The sequence below is a fragment of the Camelina sativa genome, chromosome 20 (genome assembly GCF_030686135.1).
Source record: "Camelina sativa cultivar CO46 ecotype springtype chromosome 20, ASM3068613v1".
Lineage (NCBI taxonomy): Eukaryota > Viridiplantae > Streptophyta > Magnoliopsida > Brassicales > Brassicaceae > Camelina > Camelina sativa.
The window spans coordinates 15,870,452-15,897,620 of NC_141899.1; the positions used below are offsets into that span (position 1 = coordinate 15,870,452).

The 27,169-nt window shown below is 32.6% G+C and overlaps 1 protein-coding gene and 2 pseudogenes across 2 annotated transcripts; all 3 read left to right on the forward strand.

Moving 5' to 3' along the window:
- Positions 1 to 1,360: 1,360 nt before the first annotated feature.
- On the forward strand, positions 1,361 to 2,439 carry LOC104771006 (uncharacterized). The gene has a single exon (XM_010495479.3). The coding sequence runs from the start codon at positions 1,456 to 1,458 to the stop codon at positions 2,113 to 2,115; it is 660 nt and encodes a 219-aa protein (XP_010493781.1). The 5' UTR covers positions 1,361 to 1,455; the 3' UTR covers positions 2,116 to 2,439.
- Positions 2,440 to 16,730: 14,291 nt separating this feature from the next.
- Positions 16,731 to 18,203, forward strand: LOC104771007 (F-box protein At5g25290 pseudogene; annotated as a pseudogene). The gene has a single exon (XR_015592376.1). The product of XR_015592376.1 is annotated as an F-box protein At5g25290 pseudogene (transcript).
- An 854-nt stretch (positions 18,204 to 19,057) lies between these two features.
- Positions 19,058 to 20,248, forward strand: LOC104772587 (F-box protein At5g25290 pseudogene; annotated as a pseudogene).
- The last annotated feature ends 6,921 nt before the right edge of the window (positions 20,249 to 27,169 follow it).

Below are 27,169 nucleotides of genomic sequence, written 5' to 3' on the forward strand. Positions count from 1 at the left end.
AGGTTATAGATTAAATATAGGTTGGTTACAAATAAAAGGTTATAGATTTAATTGGTCAATATGTGGGCTATATGAATATACTTAATAATATACCAAAGAATCTTCTTAATATAAAATTTTGTTTATTCCATATATTGTTAGACATAAAAATATACTGTTAATCGTAAAAAAGAATAAAGTCTTGGCAATTAATGACACTTAATCGTGATTTCTAAAATTTTGTTGTGCAGTTGAAAATAATATCTTACCTAACACCATTCCAAGTTTTTAATATAAATCATTCAGATCTCCATTCACCAAAATACATCTCTCATATTCATACCAAAAAATAAAAAATACAATCGTTTCTCAGATTACAATGTTAAACCGTCATATAAATTAATTATATAAAATATATTTTATTTTAAAATTATAATATAAATAAAAAGATTTCAACTTGTGCTCTAGCACGGATCTAATCTAGTTATTTATGATAATATTTTACAGTCGATTTATAAAATTGCATTCGATCTGACACTTAATTTCCGTAAAACATATCACAAGAACTAAAATAAATATTTATACCTAATAATTAATAACATACATATCATTTAATAATTGACTTGACTATCTTAAAATAGACAAAATTCACTCTCAATATTTATAAACGTGAAAGATTTATTAGTAAGTCTGATCATAAAAAGAACACTACTAGTCCTTATTTTAAAATTTAGCTTTTTTTTTTAGAATTTTGTTTTTGTATCATAATAGTTATCTTTTTAGATTTTTAATGTAGATATTTGGTAAAATTTTCTAATTTTATCATAACTATTTTAATGTTTTAAATAATAAAAAATTAGATAATATTTTAAAAAGCATAAAATAAAAAATTTAGTTGTTTTTTCAGTTTGTGTGAAAAAATTTAAACGATAATTAATTTGAAACAGAGAAAACAATCAAAATTAGTAAAATCTATAGTTGAGTATAAAACGTATTCTGGTTTAATATTGTTCTACATTATCAACCAAAACCAATTAACAAAATAGAATTAGAGAGAAAATGGCAATCCCGTAATTATTCACATCTACGTCAGGGTACTTTCGTAAATCAAAAGCTGACCGTTTCTCGAACCCGCTTACGTGGCAGCCATTACAAATGCCCACAAAAGCACTTCCCTTAGACACATTCACAGCCGTTAGATCAGAATCCGATTCTTTTCAATACGTCAAGTTGAGATCCCCAAACCCATCTCTCACTTAACCATGGTTAAGTCAACTTAACCACACAACACAATAAAAACACGGAAAAGGTCATCCACTTTCTCGATAATTACATTAAACTGCCACTCATCTCCTCTAGCTATATATTCTCCTTCTGAGACTCGCTAGGTTTGCCGAACCAATCACCCTTAGGGGACACTTAAAAAAAAAGAGAGCCTTCTTCTTCAAATCTTCTTCTCGAAGCTTCTTTTTAACAATGGCGATTACATCTTCTAGAACCACCACCAGATCAAACGGACCTGCGCTCCGATCCAAATCACCGTCGGGACGATTCTGCGGCGTTTACTCAAACGGTTCTTCAGGCTTCGCTTCATCCACAAGCTCGAGTTTCTCGTCTCCGTCAACAGCGTTTTTCAGCAGCCACAATCATCACAACAACCATAACCACCACAGATCTGCTTCTCCGACGCGTGTGAATCTCTTCGCATCAGCTCCGATGACGCAATCGTTTCGTTACTCGATCGACAACAGCAGATCTATATCTCCGAATCGATCTATCGCCGTGTCTTCTAACAAGCCTACCAATCACCATCATCATCATAAGATTCCGGATTCGAGGAGGAGATGTATGTGTTCTCCGACTACGCATCCTGGTTCGTTCCGGTGTAGTCTACACAAGAACGTAGCGAATCCGCACGGTCAAGGCGCAGCGGCGTATCCTACGAATAGTTTGAATATGCGTAGATCTGCTATGACGAATTCGCTGGTGAGAATTGGTGGCGTTGAAGGTGAATGGGTGAGGAGAGCTTTGACTACGTTGATTAGACCGTCGTCTCATCAGCTCAAGAGACGAGCTGCGTATGAGCCTCGTCGTAGCAGACTCGCCTCTATGTCGAAAGCAGAAGAAGCTCATTAAAAAGAAAATCTCTGGTTGTTTTCAGGTTTGTTCCTTGTTTTTTGAAATCGGCCACAGGAAAAAAATTATCGTTTCTGGATGAGCTTTTGGGATCCGTCAAGATCCGCGGCGAGGGGAAAAATCTCAGATCTGCCGTGAAGGAGCTGAGTCATACCGGACCGAGTCAAAATCGGAGCTGAGTTATAACCGGGGTGCGAGAATTGTAAAACGGTGAAGGGAAACGACACCGTTTTTGTTTAGTTGGGTTGAGAAGGATGAGATGATGATTGTACATACAGATATTGCTTAATGAAGCAGACTAAAAAAAAAAAGAAATTTCGCAAAGTCGAATCTAGAATTCTAAAAATTTGGAAAATAGTATAGTGACGAATTGGGTAATTAAAATCTGGAAAAGGACTTAGTTGCAAATGTTGTGTTTTGGATCCCCAATATTTGCAATTTTTCTTCTCTTCATCGTTCGTTGCCTTCACTGTGTTCCGTCAAGTCAACGTTCTCCGTTCGCCGTTGACCCGTTCCGTTTGCCGTTAACCGTCGTCGCGTTCGTGTATATCCCCGTTAATGCGTGTTTCGTTATAATTTCCAGGTATGTGTTGTTCGTTCGTGTCAGGTATGTGTTTTCGATTTCTTTATTTATTTGGTTTATTTTTTTGTGAACGTTTGATCTTTTTTTTTTTTTTTTTTCAGGTTTCGTACAATGAGGAGAAGAACATAACTTACACTGACCGTTACGTTCAACTTTGGAGTATTTTTGGCTTTTTTAGTGGACTTTGAAAAATATGAAATTGGAAGAGAAAATTCAAACTAATTGACCTGAAAACACGTTATGAGAGGAGGATGACGGAGGTTTGGAACCAAAGTGAAAATGAGAGTGAATTTGATTCCTTAAAATGATTTATCAAGGTTGATTTGGGAGCTGCATAATGAGAAAAGATTCAAAGGATCACACTTTGGAAAGTTTAAGAGATTCTTTGGGGGTATACATCGAACTTGTGAATCAGAGATTCCTAAAAAAGATTCGAGGTTAAATGTGAAAGATGCAAAGGAATCATATACTTCGTGCATTAAAACCGCTTACGAAGAAGGAGATGATATGGTAAATGATGAAAAGTTTGAGGGTAATTTAGGAAAGTGAAAGATTGTGGAGGGGTATATTTGAGAAAAGGACAGCTGGTTGATGAATGGAGAACAGCAAAACATGAAATTGAAATTGAAAGGAAAAAACAAATGGAGAAAAAGAAGATTACGTTGGGAGGTTCCAACTAATACAAAAATTAGGGTAGAAAAAGTGGGAAAGAATATAAGAGAATTGGTGGTAAAGACACGGTTTCCTTATCTCGAGGGATTAAAAGTTAGGTTCATTATATAGTTTATGCATCGGTCGATTTTTATTAGAGATCCTTTGATTAGTTTAGTTAATAAATTATGCTAAATAGGTTTGATTTGTTGACCGGGTATGAGATAATATCGTAATCTATACGTACTAGGTAGATGATGGGTGCACCTTTGAATTCGTTTTTTTTTTTTAATGCGTTGGATTTATCTTTTCTGGGTTAGATTTTTTTTAATTAAGTGGAAAATAGAAAAAAAAAAAAAAAAAAAAAAAAGAAGAAGAAGAAGAAAAGAGTACCGCTAGGTGGAATCGAACCCATAAAAGCACGAACCAACAAACACACATTTACAAAACCTGCGGTTTAACTCTGTTGTGTGCAGATCAGTGGTATGAGAACAGGGCAATGGGGAGTGATTTTGTTTCCTTATTAAGTGAACTTCAAACTCTTAAGAACACGAATAACATACCTAATGAACATATTGATTAGACATAACAATTTTATCATGTATATCAGTATATACAAAATTAGGTCTAAGTTTAAGTTATAATGTAATATATATATATATATATATATATATATATATATGTATGTATCATATGTTCTATCGATCTACAATTTATTCATAATCGCAGCATATGTATGAGATTGTTTTCGAATACAAAATTTAATACTAATTCTGGAGAACTTGGTATTTTCCGGATACCAACTGAAAAATCACAAGGACTAATATTACTTTGATCTTCATTGGAGATGATAAAACGAATAATTTTTCCGTTTTAAAAAGTTTGATTTTGTAAAATTTCACACTAATTAAAAAACATTTAATGTTTAAGTATAAATGTATTATGTATTCATACTGAATCATGTTCAATAATTATTAACCAATAATAGTTCATTAAATTTAAATATTCTCAATTAATGGTGTTTGAAATTTACAATTTACTAACATAAATTGATTAATATTCATTGAAAATCAGTTTTTTTAGAAACAATAAAATCCAATAAAAATTTTGAAATATAGTGAGATGTTTGTTTTTTAAAGTGGTGTGGTTTACGTGGGATATAACATCATACGAACGAATCTCTCAATGGGGTGCACCAATTACAAAATGTGACCAATATAACTATTGCAGCACCAACAGTTACTGCGACGGGAACACGTGTAAGTGCATCATCACAAGAAGATGTTTTAGAAAAAAACCCGCTGAGCGATACAATGGATGCAAAAATATATTCTTCATACGAAAGGAAAAGTTGTCGTCATATGTGTATCAATGACTACCACTGCACAACTTATATAATGATTATCTATCAAAATGGCACTTCATCATCAAACTGTATGACTTGGAGCAAAGACCTCGTGGATGTTTAAGCTTACGCTGAAGCAAGTCAACATTTGTACATCAAACTCAATGATACCAATTGAAAAAACACAAAGACTAATATTAGTTTGACATTCATTGGGGATGATAAGACGAATAATTTTTCCGTTTCAAAAAGTTTAATTTTGTAAAATTTCACACTAATTAAAAAACATTTAATGATGAAGTATAAATACATTATGTATTCATACTAAATCATGTTCAATAACTATTAACCAATAATAGTTCACTAAATTTAAATATGCTCAGCTAATGGTGTTTGAAATTTACAATTTACTAACATAAATTGATTAATATTCATTGAAAATCAGTTTTTTTAGAAACAATAAAATCCAATAAAAATTCTGAAATATAGTGAGATGTTTGTGTTTTAAAGTGGTGTGGTTTACGTGGGATATAACATCACAAGAACGAATCTCTCAATGGAGTGCACCAATTACAAAATGTGACCAGTATAACTATTGCGGCACCAACAGTTACTGCGACGGGAACACGTGTAAGTGCATCATCACGAGAAGATGTTTTAGAAAAAACCCGCTGAGCGATACAATGGATGCAAAAATATATTCCTCATACGAAAGGAAAAGTTGTCGTCATATGTGTATCAATGACTACCACTGCACAACTTATATAATGATTATCTATCAAAATGGCACTTCATCATCAAACTGTGTGACTTGGAGCAAAGACCTCGTGGATGTTTAAGCTTACGCCGAAGCAGGTCAACATTTGTACATCAAACTCAATGATACCAATTGAAAAAACACAAAGACTAATATTAGTTTGACATTCATTGGGGATGATAACAGTTAACACTAATAATCTCTCTGTTTCAAAAAGTTTGATTTTGTAAACTTTCACACTAATTAAAAAATATTTAATATTTTAAGTATAAATGCATTATGTATTCACACTAAATCATGTCCAATAACTATTAACCAATAATAGTTCACTAGATTTAAATATTCTCAATTAATGGTGTTTGAAATTTACAATTTACTAACATAAATTGATTAAAATTAATTGAAAATCAGTTTTTTAGAAACAAGAATTAAAATCCAATCAAAATTCTGAAATATAGTGAGATGTTTGTCTTTGAAAGTGGTGTGTGGTGGTTATATGAAACACAAACACAATAGGAGCAATTGTTATACTATTGGAATCCAACATGTTTTTGTTGTGGAAGACTAAATACAAACTATTGTAATTCACATATGAAAAATTTAAAAAATTAATTGTATTTTAATTATATTTTTAGTTGACATTAAACAAATTAGTTTAATTTCTTATCTTTTTTTCAGTTTTCGAAATCATTACTTGACTGAATGTAATATTTTGCGAATTAATCATATAATTATTCAACAAAAATTATTTTTAATCATATTTTTTCTTAACCATCATTGGTTTATTCCCAAATTCTACTAAATGACTTGTAAAAATAGTGTTAAGTGATTAGGATTTAATCTGCAGTACACCGCGAGATCATTTTTTTATTTTGTACCGACATCATTTGTTTTTGCATCTAATTACTCTATATTCTGTGTGTATTTATAAATATATTATTTAAATTATAATACTTCAGTTTGTACTATTGTAAAATAAAGTAAGAGGTTAGATGAAAATAAACTTGGTTGTTATTTGTTAAATTTCCGAGTGTGAACTATGACTATTATATCATTGTAATTGTTATACACAAGTTAATTTCATATAATATATTTTATTCTATATTAGAAAGTTCTAATACATTTTTGAGTTTCGGGTTTGTGTGTGATGGGAAGGGAGCAGATTGACGTAACAACTTTCATTATATAAACTCTAACTCACTCCATCATATGACCTGCTGAATATTAAAATTTTTTTTTGGAACTTAAAAATGTTTAGAATATTTTAAATTTTTATTGATAATTTTTTTTATGGGACTCTAATTTCTTTTAGATGTAGTGTAAGTATCTTTTTGGAAATAAGTTAAAGAATGATTTGAACAAAAAAAACTGAGAAAAAAAAACTCTCTTTAAATCATGATCTTATATTAGAGCATGTCAATTTAGGATTTCCAAGAGTAATATTTTTTTTCCCGCTTACAATTTGTTTCCATTTGTTGACCTTGTTTAGATTTTTTTAATAATTAATTCTTGTTGTAAACTTGTCTAGGTTCTTGAAATTAATTCCTTACAAAATTTATTAGATTATAAAAGGAAATTTATAATAATATCATCATTTTAAACAAAATAATATAGGTTTTACTTGTTGGTTTATATATCATGTTTTGAAAAAAGGACCAATAGTATATCTTAGTCCGTTGATTTGAGGGCATATAGGTCGGAAGTTCGAAAGCAACTTATTCGTTATGTTTTTTTTTTTTTCCAATTATATGAATAAAGTATAGAATGGTAACTTTAAAGTCATCCTCTCCACATGAGCTTCTAAAAACCATAATTATGACCAACAGTTTTAAATATATTTTTTTTCACCAATTTCATATTAGATTGAACTGACTTTTGACAACAAAATAGAACATTTATCTGTTTAAGCATTATCGTGGCGGAGCTCCACCCGGCGATTTGTCAGCTTCGGTGGCCACAATCTCGAACATGATTTCGATTTTAGTAATAATCCAACAAAAAAATACGCGGATCCTAGTCTCTTAATTGGATCTTATTAATGTTTTTATGATAACTCAATTATACCCTTTTCAATTTCAATTAATTGAGTTCTGATATCATAATTGAGTGGCAATTGCTGTAAATAAAGCCAACATTTCAGACATTTTACTAAACGTACTCCTCTTTTAACTATAACTAGTATTTAAACCGTGGTACACCACGGGACAATATTTTTAATTTTTAAAATTTAAAATTTCTATTATATTTATTTATTATTTTATTATTATTTTATTAATTTTTAAAATATAAAATTTTATAGATATTTTATATAAGTATTCAAAATACATGATTTTTTAATGTTTTCAAACTTTTAACCCGTGTAGTATATTTATAATCTAGTAATACATTTTTCTCTTGGTACACATCTAAAAATGTTTAAAAAAAAAAACAATACCACTTAACTCCTTATATGGGATTAATGCCAACCCGTCTCACCAAAATCAAAATAAGTTTTTTGCATAAAATAAAATACTCAAAATAAATTTTTTTATCAAGTTTAATTATGTTAATTGTTTTACCAAATTAGCATATTTTTGTAGTTTATAATTTTTCCATATCAATATATATAGTTTATGATAATTAATATAATTTTAATTTTTTAGTAATTCCTTAAAAAATAAAAAATAAACCAAATTATATGGGGGGTTTTCAACATATTTAATGTGACATTTTATAATTAGATTTTCGGTTTAGACCCAAGCATTCGATCTAATGGCGGTAGATGGTATAGGGGATCAAAGGGTTTAGGAATAGGGATCAAGCAAGCTGTCGGATCAGATTCATAACTATGACTATACATAGCAAGCATCCGGACAGGGTGAATAAACTGACCTCGACAAACAAATCTATCAAGCAACTCTGAAGAAACCAAAGTTCTGGTACCAAGGGAACCTTGTCTTGACCAAGCAGAGAAAACTGGTACTAAAGGAGTTGAACTTGACTTAAAGCTCTCAATAACAGATCTAGGTAGAGAAATTCTAACTCTAGTCATACAATGTCGAAGGTGGGTCAGCAAATTCACAAGCTCATACAACAATGACCAAAAAGGATTCGGCAGCAGGAATTCAAGATAATTAAACGGATGAAACCAAAGAGGTATCATTCGTAAGGAAGTTGAGAACACAGACTTGAGCTTTAGGTGATGAGAACGTGGGTCATTGTTTTTGGTATTGGGCCGAATGGTGGTTACTGGGCCTGACAAAGGATGCAGGTCAATTAGCGGGAACCCTAGAGTCTCACCAACTGAGCAGGAAGTGACGATGGAGTGGCGGCGTACTAGAGAGTAGACATTTCGACTGGAGCCACTAGACACCGGTAAAGGTCGGTGGTACCAAGCCTTTAAGGCGGAGGAGGGTTCGAAGAGGGGCAGAGGTAACTTCACCATCTCGAGTGCTCGCGAACCTGACCTTTTTCTCCAGAGAATGACAGCACCGTGCATCGTCGTCTTACACACCAGACAGAGAGAATTAGGCGAGTCGAGGGTTTTGTCAGATTTGTGTTTTTGGAGGGGCATCAGGTTTACTAGATTCATTAGAGGGTTATGGGAGAGGGCATGAGTCGGGATGCAGGTCGACTGAAAATTTCCTTGCTGTCTGTCTCCGCAGGAGGATCTACCATTAAAGCTTTTCAACGAGGGAGAGGGGGTGTGAGAGTGGATCTGAGCGATTTGAAATGATTGAGACATGCACCAACAAAGGAACAAAGGGAAACAGGACAAGCAGAGGACCCGACGCCGACAAGCTGGAGCTTCACCGGCAACAGAACAGGAATCGGTTGAAAGTTTCTCGATATTTGGGCCTGAGAGAGAAAAAAGACGTAAAAAAAAATTCTATTTTAACAAAGAGAGAAGAGAATAAATAATCATAAGATTATTCTACAATCTACCTAGCATTACAATTTTTTTTCAAATAATTTAACAATGGATTTTTTCATGTCTTTTTTAATAAATTGGTTGGGTCAATTAAATATTATAGAATTTAGTGACCGGATTTTAAATATTTAATTATTAGTTATAAACAATATTTTAAATTATCTTAAGTAGTAACTTATGATTTAGCCTTTGTAACTTGATAACAAGATGATCTAAAAGATGTTACCACACTGATTAAGGTGTTGACTGGTTCTCCCGCTACCTCCCGCAAATGCTGCGTTTGCGGGTGGTAGCGATTACTAGCGATTGGAACCAATCACACAAACCGCTCCCAATCGCTCATAATCACTCCCAACTGTTCCAAACCACAGAATTCCAAAAGCTGTTTCCCGCAAGCGTTTGCGGTTGCGGGCGATTGCGGTTGGAAATATATATATATTTTTTTCTTTTTTTTTTTGTAAAAAAACTTAAAATAAATTAAGGATAATGAAATTTTTTTTGTTATATCTTCTATCTAACCATTTTACTCATTAAGGATGGGAGAAAATAAAGTACGGATACGATTGCAGAGATTATAAAATAAACAATTAACAATAACCTGGTAAACTTGATGTAAATTTAATGGCATATCGCACATAAGTTCAAAAAAATCTAAATAAATATAATATTTCATCAGAAATTTAAGAAAATAAGATTATTTGTGAAAAATATTAAAACAAATTACCAGTGACTCTTCTCAACTCTCACTTGACCATTCCTACTAATGCATCTACTGACCCACGATCTTAGGGAGAAGAGAAAAGAGAAAAGATCTACGATCTAAAGCATATGTTTTGTCATTTATCAAATAACTTGATTAAATTTTTGGTGAAAAGCCAAATGCATAAAGGAATAAGTATTTCAATATGAAATTTATTTGTTTTTTGAATAATTATTTTAGTATTTTTTAATAAATTTTAATTATAAATCAAGTTTAATAAAAATTTTGGTGTTTTTAAACATTTATATATTATATATCACATTTATTATGTTCCAACCGCTATTGCACCCGCTGGTCAACCAGTCGTAAACATCCCACAAACGCACCAATTTTAAACCGCTAAACCAGTCGTTTAAAACGCTTAATAACACTTGAAACCGCAATCGTCCGCTTCCGCAATCTCCTACAACTACAACCGCAACCGCAGCGTTTGAACCAGTCAGGTCCTAAGATAATGAAACAATCTCTCACTCACTAACGATCAGACACGAGAGCACATCACTCTTTTGCTAGCATATCTTTATACATTCCTTCCTAGTGAAATACAGATTGAATGTGTTAAGACCTCTTATTAATTACTAGTATATTGAAGATTTATTTATTATTCCCATATTTATTATTGTAAATATTATAAATTGTTGATGTAAACATATATAGTTTAACATATATTTTTATATTTTATATGTTAGGTGGTAATTGTAAGTCTAGAGTTGGCTAATGTTTAAGTAATATAATGTAAATTTGTTTATTATTTTTATATTTGATTATTATAATTACTGAAATTTCTTTACGTAAAAAAAAAATAATATATATCTATTTTGATATTTTATTATTTTTGACAAAAAAAAGAAAATAATTACTAATATATTGATCGATTGTCTATACCAAAATATGTTTTGAATTTTCTTTTCTGACCTATTTTTGATTACAGTTTTTTAGATAGCTGTTATCATATGTATGCGGATGTGAAAATGACAAAATGTTTAAACGGCCCATTTTTAGAATTTAAGTAGAGTAGAAGCTGTTATAAGTTTATTGTTGAAGTTAGAAAAATTTTATTTTTGGTATTTGGAGCAAACTCGTTATACTATACACAACTCAGTCCTACCCCAAAAAAACACAACTCAATATGTATATTGGACACAAAGCTATATTTTGCGACAAAAAGGCGCTATAACTATATATTATTACTATCTTAACTAGGACTCAGATCTCTGCGATGTCGCGGGGGAAGTACTTTAGAAAAACAATAAATTAAATTTAAAATTTAAAATTATATATTATAAAATTATTTGAATGTAATATAATAGTTTGAATACATAAAAATTAAACATAAATTAAGTTTATTATTAAAAACACAACCATCAAAATGAAAACTTAATTTTAATTTTTTCGTTGATACAGTCTCACTTATTATTAAATATATTTTTAATTATAATTATTTTATAGAAAAATACATTTACTCATTACTACCATTAGTTCAATATTCTCAATTAGGATCACTTTGTCATAATAATTTTTTTAATTTTACTCTTTACCATAATTCTTTTGTAAAAATATCTTATATTTATAATACTTTAAACAATATGTTTTGCAAAGTTGCGTCTATTCTACATAATATTTTTTGTTATAAAAATACACAACTCTTAACACAAAATAAAATAAATTTTACATATTAAAATAGTTTTTAACAAATAATTATGATAAATAGACGTAACTGTAAATTCTATATTAAGTTTTATCAAATTTCTATATTACTATAATCATTTTATAAAATTTTAGTTAGATTATTGAATAACATTGAATATTATATATTAGTATTCAAGATTCAACAAAAAACGAAAAATTTGTTTCAACGAACCATGATTTGTTAGTTATTAATGAAGAGACAAATATATAGAAAATTCAAAAGATATGATTATTTAAATAGACACACCTATTAGAACGATATGTTGTGATGAAAAAATATGAATAAAATATAGTAAAAGACACAACTCAATAATGAACAAATACAACTGTTTAAGTTTAAAAAAATAATAATAAAACCATTTTTTACAAAAAGTACTACGAAAGTCGCAACTGTTGTTTGCATTTATTCAGTTTGTTATTATTATTTCTAAATATTAAAATATTTTTTTATCGAAAAGTTACGATAAATAGACGTAACTGTAAATTCTATATTAAGTTGTATTAAATTTCTCTATTGATATATTCATTTCTAAAATTTTAGTTAGATTATAGAATAGCGTTTAATATTAGATATTAATATTCAATTATTTAGATTTAACATAAAATGAAAAATTTGTTTCAACGAACTTGTTAGTTAATGATGAAGAGACAAATATAAATAAAGTTCAAAATGCATGACTATTTAAATAGACACACATATTAGAACGAAAAGTTGTGAAAAAATTATATATAAAATATAGTGAAAAGACACAATCTACCATGAACATATACAACCGTTTGAATTAAAAAAAAAAAAACAAAAAAAAACAATTTTTTTACGAAAAGGTATTACGAAAAGTTGCAATTGTTGTATTTGCACTGATTATACCTATAAACTGCTTTTAAATAGAAGACATCTTTACTACCATATTCAAAAGTCAAATCCAAAAGCTCACTATATAATTCATCTAATTCTTCGAAAAAAACTCTAGGTATTTTCATTAAATTTTTATGTATAAAATTAACTAAAATTTGTAAATTAGATTCATCATTCCAAAAATCTTTTGTTAAATCAAAAATTGGAAGAATTTAGAGAGCTGTAAAAACCATTGAGATTGAAATTTTAAATTATTTTGTATCATGGCAAAAAAATGAAAACAGTTCAAACAGACAAATATATATAGATTTCAAAAGATACGAATATTCGAATAGACACAACTCTACAATGAACAGTTGCAACTTTACAAAATAAATTGTTACAATGAATAATTGCAACTTTTTGTAAAACATACAATTTAAATTTATTAAATTTCTATATTACTATAATTATTTATAAAATTTTAGTTAGATTATAGAATAACATTGAATATTATATATTAATATTCAAGATTCAACAAAAAATGAAAACTTTGTTTAACGACCGATGATTTGTTAGTTATTAATGAAGAGATAAATATATAGAAAGTTCAAAAGATATGATTATTTAAATAGACACACCTATTAGAACGATAAGTTGTGATGAAAGAATATGAATAAAATATAGTGAAAGACACAACTCTACAATGAACAAATACAACTGTTTGAGTTTTAAAAAATAATAATAAAACCATTTTTTACAAAAGTACTACGAAAAGTTGCAACTGTTGTTCGCATTCATTCATTTTGTAATTATTATTTTTAAATATTAAAATATTTTTTTATCGAAAAGTTACGATAAATAAACGCAACTGTAAATTCTATATTAAGTTGTATTAAATTTCTCTATTGATATAATCATTTCTAAAATTTTAGTTAGATTATAGAATAACGTTGAATATTAGATATTAATATTCAATTATTTAGCATAAAATGGAAAATTTGTTTCTACGAACTTGTTAGTTAATGATGAAGAGACAAATATAAAGAAAGATCAAAAGACATGACTATTTAAATAGATACACCTATTAGAACGAAAAATTGTGAAGAAAAAATATAAATAAAATATAGTGAAAAGACACAACTCTACCATGAACATATACAACCATTTGAATTTTAAAAAACAAATAAAAACATTTTTTTAAGGAAATGTATTACAATAAGTTGCAACTGTTGTATTTGCACTTGATTATACCTATTCAAAATACATCGTTATTACCATATTCAAAAATCAAATCCAAAAGCTCACTATATAATCCATCTAACTCTTCGAAAAAAACTCTAGGTATTTTCATTAAATTTTTATGTATAAAATTAACTAAAAGTTGTAAATTAGATTTATCATTCCAAAAATCTTTTGTTAAATCAAGAATTAGAAGAATTTCTTTACTTTTAAAAGAATGAATGCTAGAGAATAATTTAGAGAGCTGTAAAACCCATTGAGATTGAAATTTTATATTATTTTGTGTCATGGCAAAAAAATGAAAACAGTTCAAACTAACAAATATATATAGATTTCAAAATATATAAATATTTGAATAGACACAACTCTACAATGAACAGTTGCAACTTTACAAAATAAATTGTTACAATGAACAATCGCAACTTTTTGTAAAACATACTATTTAAATTTTCTACAGATTTTTTAGAAAATTATCCAAAAGGTAAGATTGAAAAAACACAACTTTTAGTGGCATTTATTCGGATTGCTATTATATATAGATGAATTTCTTGACTTTTAAAAGAATGAATGTTAGAAAATAATTTAGAATGTAAAAACCGTTACGATTGAAATTTTAGTTGATTTTGTTTTATGGCCAAAAAAATAAAAACAGTTCAAGTAGACAAATATATATATATAGATTTTAAAAGATACGAATGTTTCAATCAACACAACTTTACAGTAAACAGTTGTACCTTTTCATAAATAACTGTTTTAATGATTTATCACGACTTTTCAGAAAATTTCCAAAAGGTAGAATTGAAAAAATACAACTGTTAATCGTATTTTCCAAAAGGTACGATTGAAAAAACACAACTGTTGGTCGCATTTTTCAGGTTGTTATTATTATATAGATTAACATGGAGATAAATGCTTTAATAGAAACATGTTATCAAAAATTTTAATTCAAGATTATAATGATGTAATCAGTTTTGTTTTTTTCGTATGATGTAATCATTATCGATCGACATGAGAGTTGTTTGCAAGATAAGATATTTGTAAAGTCCAACCGACCTCCTAACAAAGCCAAACCGTAAGAGATGAGCTTTGTAGTTGTATTATTTGAGTAGTATATGAAAATATAATTATACTTTTGTATAGATAGATGCACCATTATTTTTGTGGGGGTCTCTCTCTTATGCTTTCGCTTTTCTCTATCTTCGAGTTGTAACTTTGCTAAAATCGTCTCCTCCAAGTTTAACGTTTAGAGAAACAACAAAAACAAATTAAAGACTATTTTGTTTGGTTACAATTCATTCGAGAGTTACTAGTTACTACAACATACAATTACTCATCCGATCATGTCGTGGTTCGTGTTCGTAGCATATTACTAGGTCACATGTTTGTTTTCCACACAAAAATCATCGCTAATCAACCATGGGTTTACCACACAATTTTGTTACTCAAATGCTATAGTCAAGATGACCTCTTCGTGCAAACAAACTCGTAGATTTTCTTTAACCTTCCAGACACGAAACTCTAAGACGTCTTTGAAAACATAAGTAGATCCTATTTTCTTATAAAAACTGCCAAATAGTTGTTACAAAAATTTCATTTAAGATAAAAACAAAATGACAATACATGATGTATAAATAGTCTAATGGTGGAGGAGGCTATCAATATCTCATCCACTCGATAACAGCTCATCACAAACTAAGCAACTACTATTGCTCCCATTAAATTATTAGCAAAGATTCTCATAAACATAAAAGTATTCAAAATGCTATATATAGTTCTTAATTAGCCTACTTATCTATATGTAGATGTTGCTATCAATTTCGTCAACATGTTATTATCAGAATTTGAATTTTTATATAATGGGATGTCTATAGTACTCTAGGATAAATGAAAAGATAAAGATGAAAAGAAAATGATCGGATAATGTCTTTGATCTCGTACATTCATGCACTTTATGATATATCCAACAAAAAGCAAAGCAAAAATCAAATTTATTAGGTCTTTGTGACAAAGAAATAGGCGTTGGGATGTGAAAGGACTCATGACCCACAAGCAACAACAGTTTTATGACACCACATGGTGATGTTTCTGATGAGACCACAAAGAGATAAGGTTTTCTGTTTTTGTGTTGTTTGAGTTTTGGCTATTTACATCACCAAATGTCAAATCCTTTCGAAAATTACAATTTTCATTTTTGGAGGCATTGCTTTAAGGTTTTATCGTTTTAGAAGTTAGGAACTCTTTCACATGTATGACCCACTTCCCATATATGACACTCTTCTCATCTATTTAATTTACTTGTCTAATTAAGCATATTATAGGCTAATCATCAGATTCAAATATAAAGTAAGCCCAATAAAAATAAAAGAATCCAATGATCGAGCTCAATATCCCGTGAAACTATCACTCTGTTGCCCATCATCTAGTGCACATTAAGCAAATTTAAAGTAGAAACGACGAACTCCAAACATATTATGATATTCGTGACTGATGTAAGCGTAACATAGATTCTCGATAATGATGAATTTAAAAGACTTTTCATATACATTTGTGTCATCTTATTTCGCCTTATGCACAAAACCATAGTTATTATTTTTTTTATTATTTTTTTAGTTCAATGAGGTACAATTTATTATTATTTTTTTTTATTATTTTTTATTATTTTTTTATTTTAGGTACAATTTATTTTTATGTACGAATATGTGGTAAAATCGTTTGAATTCGGATTATGACAGTTTGATCCCACCAATTGAATGCAAAACCTTTGAATTGTGCAACCGCAACAAGCTTATTGTTCCTACTATTTCCATATCTCTCATCACAAAAAAATTGTTGTCCGTAACCGCAAAGATCTATCTATTAAGACAAAATTTGAAAATTTATTGGAAACTAGGCTCTCCAATATTGGGCTTCTTTATTAATAACGAGAGAGGCCCTCATTACAGATAGGGCCACGGCACCTATTCGTCGTTTTTGTAAACCCTATAGCTTCTGTTCCAGATCTCAGCAAGAACACAAATTAAAAAATAAAAATAAAAAACCATGGCGACTCCTACTTCTACCTCTAGCCGCTGGTCAGAGCTCCCTGACGACATCTTGAAATCAGTCTTCGAACGTTTGAGGTTTGTTGATTTCCACCGCGCTAAGATCGTGTGTCCGAATTGGTATCTGTGTTCGAAACAAACTTTGCCTAGAAAAAAGACGTCTCCATTGCTGATTATGTTTCCAAAGGGAGGTGAGTGTGCTCTGTACAACCCCGAGGAAGCTAGGGTTTACAAAACGAAGAGAGACTTATCAAAGATTCGATTCTTGGCAAACTCTGGTAACTGGTTCTTGATTCTTGATTCTAAATCCAATCTCTATATCATAGATTTGTTTAGCGAGAAGACGATCAATCTTCCACCTCTAGAGTCGATCAAAGGTGACCAATATAATCTTGAGCGAGTCGGAGATAAAGAATTCAAGGAGGTAGGAATCAGAGAGGTCATTCAAAAATCGAAAAATTTGAGAGGTCTTTTGTGGGTAGACGAGAAGAAGGAAGAGTACGTTGTTGTTTGGTACTTCCACATTAGTCAAAAACATATGATTGAGTATATAGCCGTTTGCAAGAACGGTGAAGATCATTACCGTGAGATACTAACACGCTTGGGGTTACAACAAGTCATATATGATATGGTACTATTACCTTTTGGTGACAGTCTTTACGTCTCAACGACTAATGGTTACGTTCATAAACTTGATTTGTATGGACAAGAAGGTTTATTAGAGGATATATCATTTCTTCGGCCGCCATATCCTTCGAGTGATGATAAAACAGTACTTAGCAATAACATTGCTGTTACAGTATCAGGAGAAGTTTTATTGGTCCAGAGGATCTTTTACCAATTAAAAGGGCAAAACATCTTCCGTCTCTACAAAAAGGATCCTATACATAAAAGGATGCCGCTTGTTAAGGTTGATTCTCTAGGTGATGAGGCCATGCTTCTTGATTTGGGTATCACCGTGCCTGCTGATCGTAACCTTGGTATTGAACCAAACTCTATATATTTCACACGTCATGACCGTGCTTGTAAACGCGGATGGGGAACTTTACACCTGGACATATGTGTGTTCAACCTTGCAACCAAGAAAATCAAATGTTTCCCGTGGCCAAGTCTCTCCAAATTAAAGCTCAAGGATGCTCGATGGTTTCTCCCATCTTGATTTTGTTACAGTTTGGTGTTCTTGAGAGATTTCCACACTTAATTCTCTTCTGTTATTTTATTTTTGTAGTCAGCTTTGAAAACATATTACGGACCTGAATTGAATCGTAATTCTTAGTTGGCAGTCTTCTTGAGATGGTGAGCAAAACCATCATAAAACGCATGTCATATCTCTTGATAGATACTGAGCACGTTATACAAACTTCATAGAAAGTTAATTTTTAAACTAATTAGGTTGTTGCAAGTTGTAAACTTATAACCCAATGTCTCTTTCCAAAAACCGTTACTCGAACCTAGTAAGAAAATTAACCATCTCTTTCAAAACTCTATTTTTCCTTTTGATAACCTTTTTGTGTGTTTTCCTTTTAATTTCTTTGTGAACTTTTTGTTTTTTCCTTTTCAAACCACAACTATTCACACTGCTTTGATGGGTTAAAAAGTGAATAAACGGGCTGGCCCAAAACGATCTCGTTTAAATTAGGGATTTTTTACTTTTCCCAATACGACACTTTTATTCGGCATCTTTCTTTACTTGGAGTCTTGGACGACAAGCAGAGGCAATCAGGCAATTCTGAGTTCTTCGAGCTTCTCTGTGTTTAGGTCCCGAGGTTAGTTTCATTAATTCGTGTATTGATAGTTGGGTTTGTTTTTGTTTCAATAGGAATTACACGTTTGAAGCTTACGTATATATATAACGATTGCGTTACATATTATTTGTTAAAACTCAAGTATATATATGTTGCCATAGTACAAGACTCATGATTCAAATATGTTAAGTAGCGTGATGATCTTTGATTTTAATGGTTCCCTATCCAATTTTGAAGATTACTTTGAATCAGAGCTAATATAATGAAGCTTATATTAGAACGATTACATTCTCTTGCTCGTTTGCTTACTTTTGTTTGCTACTGTGTGACTCATCATATTTAACTTTTGATCAATGTATATTTTTTTAAGGAACAGATAAAAACATGGAGACTCCTAATTCTAGCCACTGGTCGGAGCTTCCTATGGACATATTAACATCTGTGTTCGAACTTCTAAGTTTTGTGGATTTACACCGCGCTAAGATTGTGTGTCTCAATTGGTATTCGTGTTCAAAACAAACGTTGTTCCGTAAAAAAAGACATCCATGGCTGATTCTGTTTCCAAAGAACGATGTTTGTAGTCTGTATAACCCGGATGAAGCTAGGGTTTACAAAACTAAACGAGACTTTTCAGGGATCCGATTCTTGGCAAATTCAGGCAAATGGTTTCTGGTGCTAGATTCTGTTTCAAATCTCTATATCATTGATTTGTTTAGCGAGAAGAGGATTGATCTTCCACCTCTAGAGTCGATAAAGAGGGATCACTATAGTCTTGAACGAGTCGGAGATAATGAATTCAAGGAGGTGGTAGTATTCGGATTCGAACGTCCCTCAATTGCCATCATGAATGCAAAAGATCTAAGAGGTCTTTTGTGGGTAGATGATAAGAAAGAAGAGTATGTTGCAGCGTGGTACTTCAACGAGAGTTACAAGATTCCGATTGATTATATAGGCGTTTGCAAGAACGGGGAAGATCATTACCGTAGGATTCCAACACGCTTGTCTTATCCAGCCATATCTGATATGGTACTCCAGGGTGGTGGTGGTGATAGTCTTTACGTTTCAACGAGTAGTCAATGTATGCAAAAACTGGATTTGTCTGGACAAGAAGGTTTCAAGAATGATGATACCCTTATGCCATTTCATCCGCGTGATCATGTTTATGAAAGAACAGTTAGCTATAACATTGCAGTTACAACATCATCAGGAGAGGTTTTGTTTGTCCAGAGAATCTTTAACGAAACAACAAGGCATAGGATCTTCCGTTTATACAAAAAGGATCCTAATCCAGACCCTGATGCTATTATCAACCACCCGAACCCGCTTGTTGAGGTATATTCTCTAGGTAATGAGGCACTGCTTCTTGATTTGGGCATCACCGTGCCTGCTGACCATACCCTTGGTATCGAACCAAACTCTATCTATTTCACTCGTCATGACCGTGCTTGTAAACGTGTCCGGAAACCTTCATGCCTTGATATCTGTGTGTTCAACCTTGCAACAAAGAACCTCAAACGCTTCCCCGCTCTCTTCAAGTTAAGGCTCACGGATGCTCGATGGTTTCTCCCCTCATGATCTTGATTTGTTTTCCTTCTCTTGTAGAGATCACACTTTTCTCTTCTGTTATATTCTTTTTTAATTTTATGTGTATCGAATCAGCTTTGGAAACATATTCAACACTGGAAACTTTTTCTTTTTGTAGTTTTGTTTTTAATAGTCTAATTTTAATCTAATATAGTTAATTTTGTGTAATTCTAGGTTTCGAATAATTGAATTAGGTTTCGAATAATATGCATGTTAGAAGCTTATACATTGTTAATAAATCTGTTAGATGTGGTATTGTGATTCATGTAATTGAGAGAATACGTTCTTTTCTTTTTTTAATATGTCCTTGGCATTTTTTTTAATCGGGTAGATGCTGTATTGTGATTTTTGGGCAGATTCTTGTTTAATTTTGATGTTCTGTTGCAGGTGTTTTTAACTTGTCTGGTTTGAATTTGACAACGTATAGCTGAAGTGGTGACACCAAAATTTTATATACTCTTAGCTCGTTTTGATTACTTTTGTTATATATTACCTCTGATTGTCTATTTCTCAGTTCTGCAGCTAACCTTTTGATCATTATAAAAAGCATATGGAGACTTTTAATTCTTGCCGCTGGTTGGAGCTCCGTATTGACATCTTGAGATCTGTGTTGGAACGTTTTAGTTTTGTGGATTTTCAGTGTTAATATTCATGTGTTCGAATTGGTATTCGTGTTCCAAACAATCGTTGATCCGAAAAAGCTGATCTCCTTGGCTGATTCTGTTTCCAAGGGATAGTGGTTGGTTGTGATATGTACAACCCGGATGAAGCTAGAATTTACAGAACTAAGAGACTTCTCATAGATTCAATTTTTGACAAACTCTTGGTTCTTGATTCTAAATCCAATCCCCTATAATATTAGGGAAAATTATAAATAAAGGATATTTTTCTAAAAATTTGGCGATCTACACTTTTTTTTTAAGATTGTCAATTGTGACGAAAATGCCCTTACTAATAGAAATAGTGAAGTTTTTAAGAGTTTGAACCAATAAACAAACAGAAAACCCATGTTAATATACAACTGTGTAAAAAAAATTTGAAAAAAAAAATGTTTTGGGTGTCAAAAATTAGTTTGTAAATTGCTGATTTCTGGTCTAAATTGTTTAGAATAGACTTTCTACGATTTTTTCTCTTTCTGAAACATTTAAATTGTTCATTCTACAGTTTGTACATGTTCTACAAAGTTTAGACGGAAAATTTGTTCTAAAAATTTTAGAACCTGAATTTTGTATGTTCTACAAAATTAAGAATATGTATTCTACGTTTTTCTTCATTCTACATCAATTCAGAATTCGTTTTCTACGTTTTACCCTATATACTAAAAGAAGTAGAAGATAAATCATAGAAATTTTATAATTTGTAATCTGTAAACCTTAGAATACCCTAAAAATAGAAAGAAAATAAATTAAATAAGGAAAGTAAATATTTTTTGAATAATCTTAATTTATGGTTACGATTCTGTATTTATTGGTAAGATATGTTCTAATATATTTTAGAATGTGTATTCTTAATTATTTAGAAGAAAAACTATTTAGATATGTTCAAATATATTTTTTATTTTATAATTCACAAGTCACTAGACCAGTAAGAATTGAACACATGTAAAATATTTTATAATTTAATAAAACTAAAAAGTAATTTGAGAAATAAAAAAAACAAAATAAATAAATAAATACACACGTTCTAAACATAACTAGATTTTAAACTTTTACAACAAAATCATACTTCCACGATCACCACTTAATAGCAATCTCTTGATAATTACCTCTGTTAGTTTGTTCTATCATTTATATTTGTGTGATGCATGTCAATTGTATTCGTAGGAAATCAAATACAAACCAAAAATCCTATGTTGGCATAGAACGTTTCTTTTCTATTGGGATATTATTACTATTTAGATATGGTCTAATACATTTTAGAATGTTTTTTTTTCCTTCCCATTTTTTGCAAAATCTACAAATTTATTTTGAATATATAATTGATCAACAAATTTAATCTGAATATATAATTGAGGGTATAATTGACTTTTATTTACACCCTAAAACCTATATTACCAAACTTTTCAAAAAAATGTGTAGATGGCCAAATTTTGAAAAAAACCTCCTTTATTTCTAATTTTCCCATAATATTATAGATTTATTTCGCGAAAAGACGATCCGTCTTCCACCTCTAGAATCAATCAAAGATTACAAATATAATTTTAAGGGCATCTTTACTAGTGTTTTGTAGAGGGTTGTTCTCAATTAAAAAGATAAAAAATATTAAAAATGCATAACTGAGGAAAGAGAAACTAAGAACATGATTACTAGTAGTTACTCTTAACAATACTCTCACTTAAAAATTAAAAAATAATGATACAGCAAATCAAAGAGAGAGAAACGCTTCTCCACTGAGCATCTGAAGCATCGATTGGTATAGCAGTTTATGATTGGCCAATTTCTTTTTTACAGATTTTTATTTAAATATATAATAATATTTAAAGAAAATAATCAAAAAAGATTATTTTGAGTAACCCTCATCGTTACTATCGATGATGATGGTCTAAAGAAAAGAAACGTTGCTTCCTAAAGTACTTAAAGAACTGAATGAGAAACGTTGCTCTTCTTTTCTCTCATTCTTTTTGATTAAATTTTTTTTTATTAATAAAATATTAAATATTTAATTTTAAGCAATTTGAATGAGTTGCTCATGGGTAAATATGATCTAAGTAATCATAGATGGACAAATTTTTAAACATTTATTATTTATTTTCACTTTTCCCATGAAAGTTTATGAACTATATAAAAAACTTCATTTTTTTATCAAATTTTTTTTTTGGCAAAACAAAACGCATCGTCTTAACTCCTAAGCATCTCTCTCTCTACTTAAGGACGAGAAGCAGTCTAGGAAAGACAATTTTGAGTTCTTTGATTATCACTTCATTACAGTAAATTGCGGATTCAGTATCTTATGTGTTTTGAGGTTATTTCCTAGAATTCCAAGGTTAGTTCTTCTCCCAGTTTGTGTTGTTCCTTGGTTTCAATTGATATTTTAGGGTTATCGGTTTTTGCTCGTTTCACTCAGATTTGTGTTTTTGATATTTGATAATTTGTTTCATGCCATTTGAACAAGCTTATACATAGCTATACGAGGGTTTAGAGTTTAGGGCCTCTAGGCTCATGCATAGCGATTCAAAGGTTTAAGGTTTAGGCTAATACATAGCGAGTCCCTTGTTATCAGAGCCGGCCAAGCCAGGCTGGTGCTTGCGGCCGCTATAATAATATTAACTTAATCAGCCCAGTTTTTCCATAGAACGTCATTGGTTTTGCTGGAAACCTATTACTAATATATTGAAAGTGTCATAGGTTCGACTCTCACAAGAGGTGATTGTTACCTTTTTTTTTCTTTTTAAACAAAAAAATCAGCCAAAATTTTTTCCCTGCTTGGAGCCACCAAAATCTTGGCGGCTCTGCTTGTTATTATTGTTAGGAGCGCAAAAATCGAATTGAGAAAATATGCGAATTATATTTAAATTAACGAAATCAGAAACGAATTATAACAGCATAATATAAAGCAGTAAATAAATTACGGAGGCAAGATATGATATCTCTTTCCTTAATTCAATAAATCGGCTGTAAGTGCTTTCGGACAATCACGATTTATGAATCCCAGGATACAACCGATCACGAACTATTACAGTAGCACACCAGTAATAGAACTCAAGCGAACAGATCTACGTTATACTCTCGAGACTACTAAACTAAGAACTTACTTGGACTAAGCAAGGGAGAGGGAGAGAGAGATCTTCAGAGGAAGGAGTGTTTCTGTTTTTGTGTGTGAAAAATAATGAGAGGTTATGTCTCTATATATAGTGGAAGGAGGGAGCTCTCAAGAAAATATTCAGTGAATATTCTCGGAGTGCTGTCCAAGTTTGCTTGGATTTCACACCAAGTCTTTCCAAAAAATTAAATGGGCTTACAACAGTCTCAAGAGCCAAAAAGCCCAAAAATCCAAAAGCCCAAGAGACCACAGCCCGCGTTCGAGACCAGCCCGGCCGGGCCCGGCCCGCCCCGCGTCCGGCCCATCCCGCATCCGTGCTCGGCCCGGTTCTGTTTGGTTCGCGTGTGGGAACCTTCCCTCTTCCTTCTATACACTTTTGAAACTAGAAGAGTGTGAAACTATATATATATATGAGTGAAAAATCAATCATATTTCCGATGTGGGATATTTCCCAAACCATCCCAAGTAGCTCACTTCACACTTTTATTTCTCATTCAAATCAACTCCGTTTTGGACGTATGAGTATACCACCTTGTAGTACTCGTTACCAGCTTTCCATTGCACTATCGACCAGACAATTCTGATCAGCCATTTGGCCGGAATTTGGCCGGAAAGTCGCCAGAAAGTCATTGTCCCAAAACCTGCAATTTTCTGAAACTTGTTTCTGAAAATTCAGTTCCAACAATCCCCCACATGAATAGAAATAAGTCTAAACATATGACGACATTGTTGGTTTAAATTGTATAAGTGGAAGTTTGATAGAAGTAAAGAAGAGAGAGTGTGAGAAAATGTGAGATTGTATTAGAATAGATCTTTACATGGTCGGCTAAGAGCCTTAAATAGAAGGAAAACTAGGTCAACTACATACTAAACTCGACAACTTGGTGAGAGTGACACAAAGAGAGAGAACAAGTGAATCCTAAGGGTGATAGCGACCCGTCTTGGTCTCCTAAACGGAAGCACACCCGTGACCTTATCCCCCAACGGCTATAAGGTGCCTTCGAGATCTTTCTTATGGGCTTCTTGATGGACTGGCCTCATATCTACTCCTTATATCACTCGAACTCGGCCTTGTTGATCTCTTGTACGGACGTCCGTACGGACACTCGTACGGACGTGACTTAGGCTGAATGGAACATGGTCAATACTCCCCCTCAAGCTTAGCCAAGTGAAACGGCTAAGCTTGGAACCCGCACAAGACCACCTCGTTAAAAACGTTAACATGGAAAACCACATGGGACAAAACCATGTTAAGGAAAAGAGTGTGATCTCCACGGGTTAGAGGAGTCTTCTCATGGATGTGTAGGGTCTACTAATCCAAGTTTGCTGGAGATGTAATCGCAAATCTGTGAACTAGTAGCCTTTGTGAAGATGTCAGCCAATTGGTCTTTTCTTGGCGTGTGGCACGGCAAGACTACACCCTCTTCAATCTACTCTCGTACCGTATGGCAGTCTACCTCGATGTGTTTGGTTCTTTCATGGAAGACCGAGTTGGTTGCTATGTGTATTGCCGCCTTGTTGTCACAATGCATAGTAATGGGTTTGTCTATCTCCACTCCAAGGTCCTTGAGGAGGCCTTTAAGCCATGTAAGCTCGTTGGTGAGCTTCTTCATGGCCCTATACTCCGATTCGGCACTTGATTGAGACACGACCTTTTGTTTCTTCGATTTCCAAGTAACTAGGTTCCCACCAACAAAGTGCAGTACCCCGTTGTAGACCTCCTATCGGTTGTGTCACCCGCATAGTCTGCGTCGCAATAGCCAACGAGCTTAGTATTGTTGTTCTTCCCCATCCAAATGCCTCGGCCAGGGCTTCCCTTGAGGTAACACAGAATCCTCTCAACCGTGTTCCAATCAAAGTTTGTTGGTGCTTTCATGTGTTGGCTCACTTGATTCACAGCATAGAAAAGATCCGATCGTGTGATGGTAAGATAGATCAACTTCCCCACCAGCCTACAATATCTTCCTACGTCCTCATACGGCTCAGCCAACTTGTTCACCGGCGCATTTGGTGATTTCTTCATCTCCCCCTTTCGCTTGACCTGGTAACCCTATTCAAGTGGTGTGGAGACCGGTTTGACGCCAAGTTTACCAGTTTCCTTTTGCAAGTCCAGCGTATACTTTCGTTGAGAGAGAAACAGTCCTTCCGGTGATCTAGAGATTTCGATCCCAAGGAAATAGTTGAGTTCGCCAAGGTCCTTGATGTCAAAGGCGGAGTGAAGAAGAGCCTTGGTAGTGGAAATTCCGTCGTTATCATCACCTGTGATGATTATGTCATCGACATAGACAAGCACCACCACTCGACCGCCGGCTGTGCAGAAAGTAAACAAGGTGTAGTCCGCTTCCGACCGTCGAAAGCCATTGGTGCGAAGTGTGGAGCTCAGTTTATGATACTACGCCCGAGGGGATTGTTTCAAGCCGTAGATGGCCTTGCGAAGGCGAAGAACTTTGCCCGGAGCAACAATGTGTTCCAAGCCCGGAGGAGGGTGCATATACACTTCTTCTTCAAGCTCCCCCTGAAGGAAGGCGTTCTTGACGTCCATCTGCCAAAGATCCCACGAGAGGTTTGTAGCGAGAGAAAGGACCACTCGAACGGTGTGGAGCTTGGCGACCGGGGCAAACGTGTCCGTGTAATCGGCACCATAGGTTTGTGTAAAGTCACGAGCAACAAGGCGAGCCTTGTAGCGTTCCACATCACCATTGCTCAAATACTTAATCGTGAAGACCCACTTCGAGCTGACCGCCTTCTTCCCCTTTGGGAGATCATATTCGTCCCAAGTATGATTCCGAATCATGGCATCGATCTCATCATCAACAGCCGCTAACCATTCCTTGTGTTCTTTGGCTTCATCGTAGGTTTGAGGAACAAACTGGGCATCGATCTTGGTAAGGAAGGCGGCATGGTCTTGAGGAACAAGGTCAAGCGAACACACAGCTTGAATTGGATGAGCCACTGCCTGATTATTGTAGTAAACCCGTTTTTCCTTCCACGTCGACGGATGAAATTTTAGACGTGCACTTCGCCGAGGGAGAACAACCGCAGATTCCTGTGGCTGGACATCGGTGGCAGCCATGGGATGGTCATTGTCTACATGTTCCGGCACGGCATGAGGTTCATCGGTAGGAAGAGCAAGCGGCTCAGAGGCATTTTCTT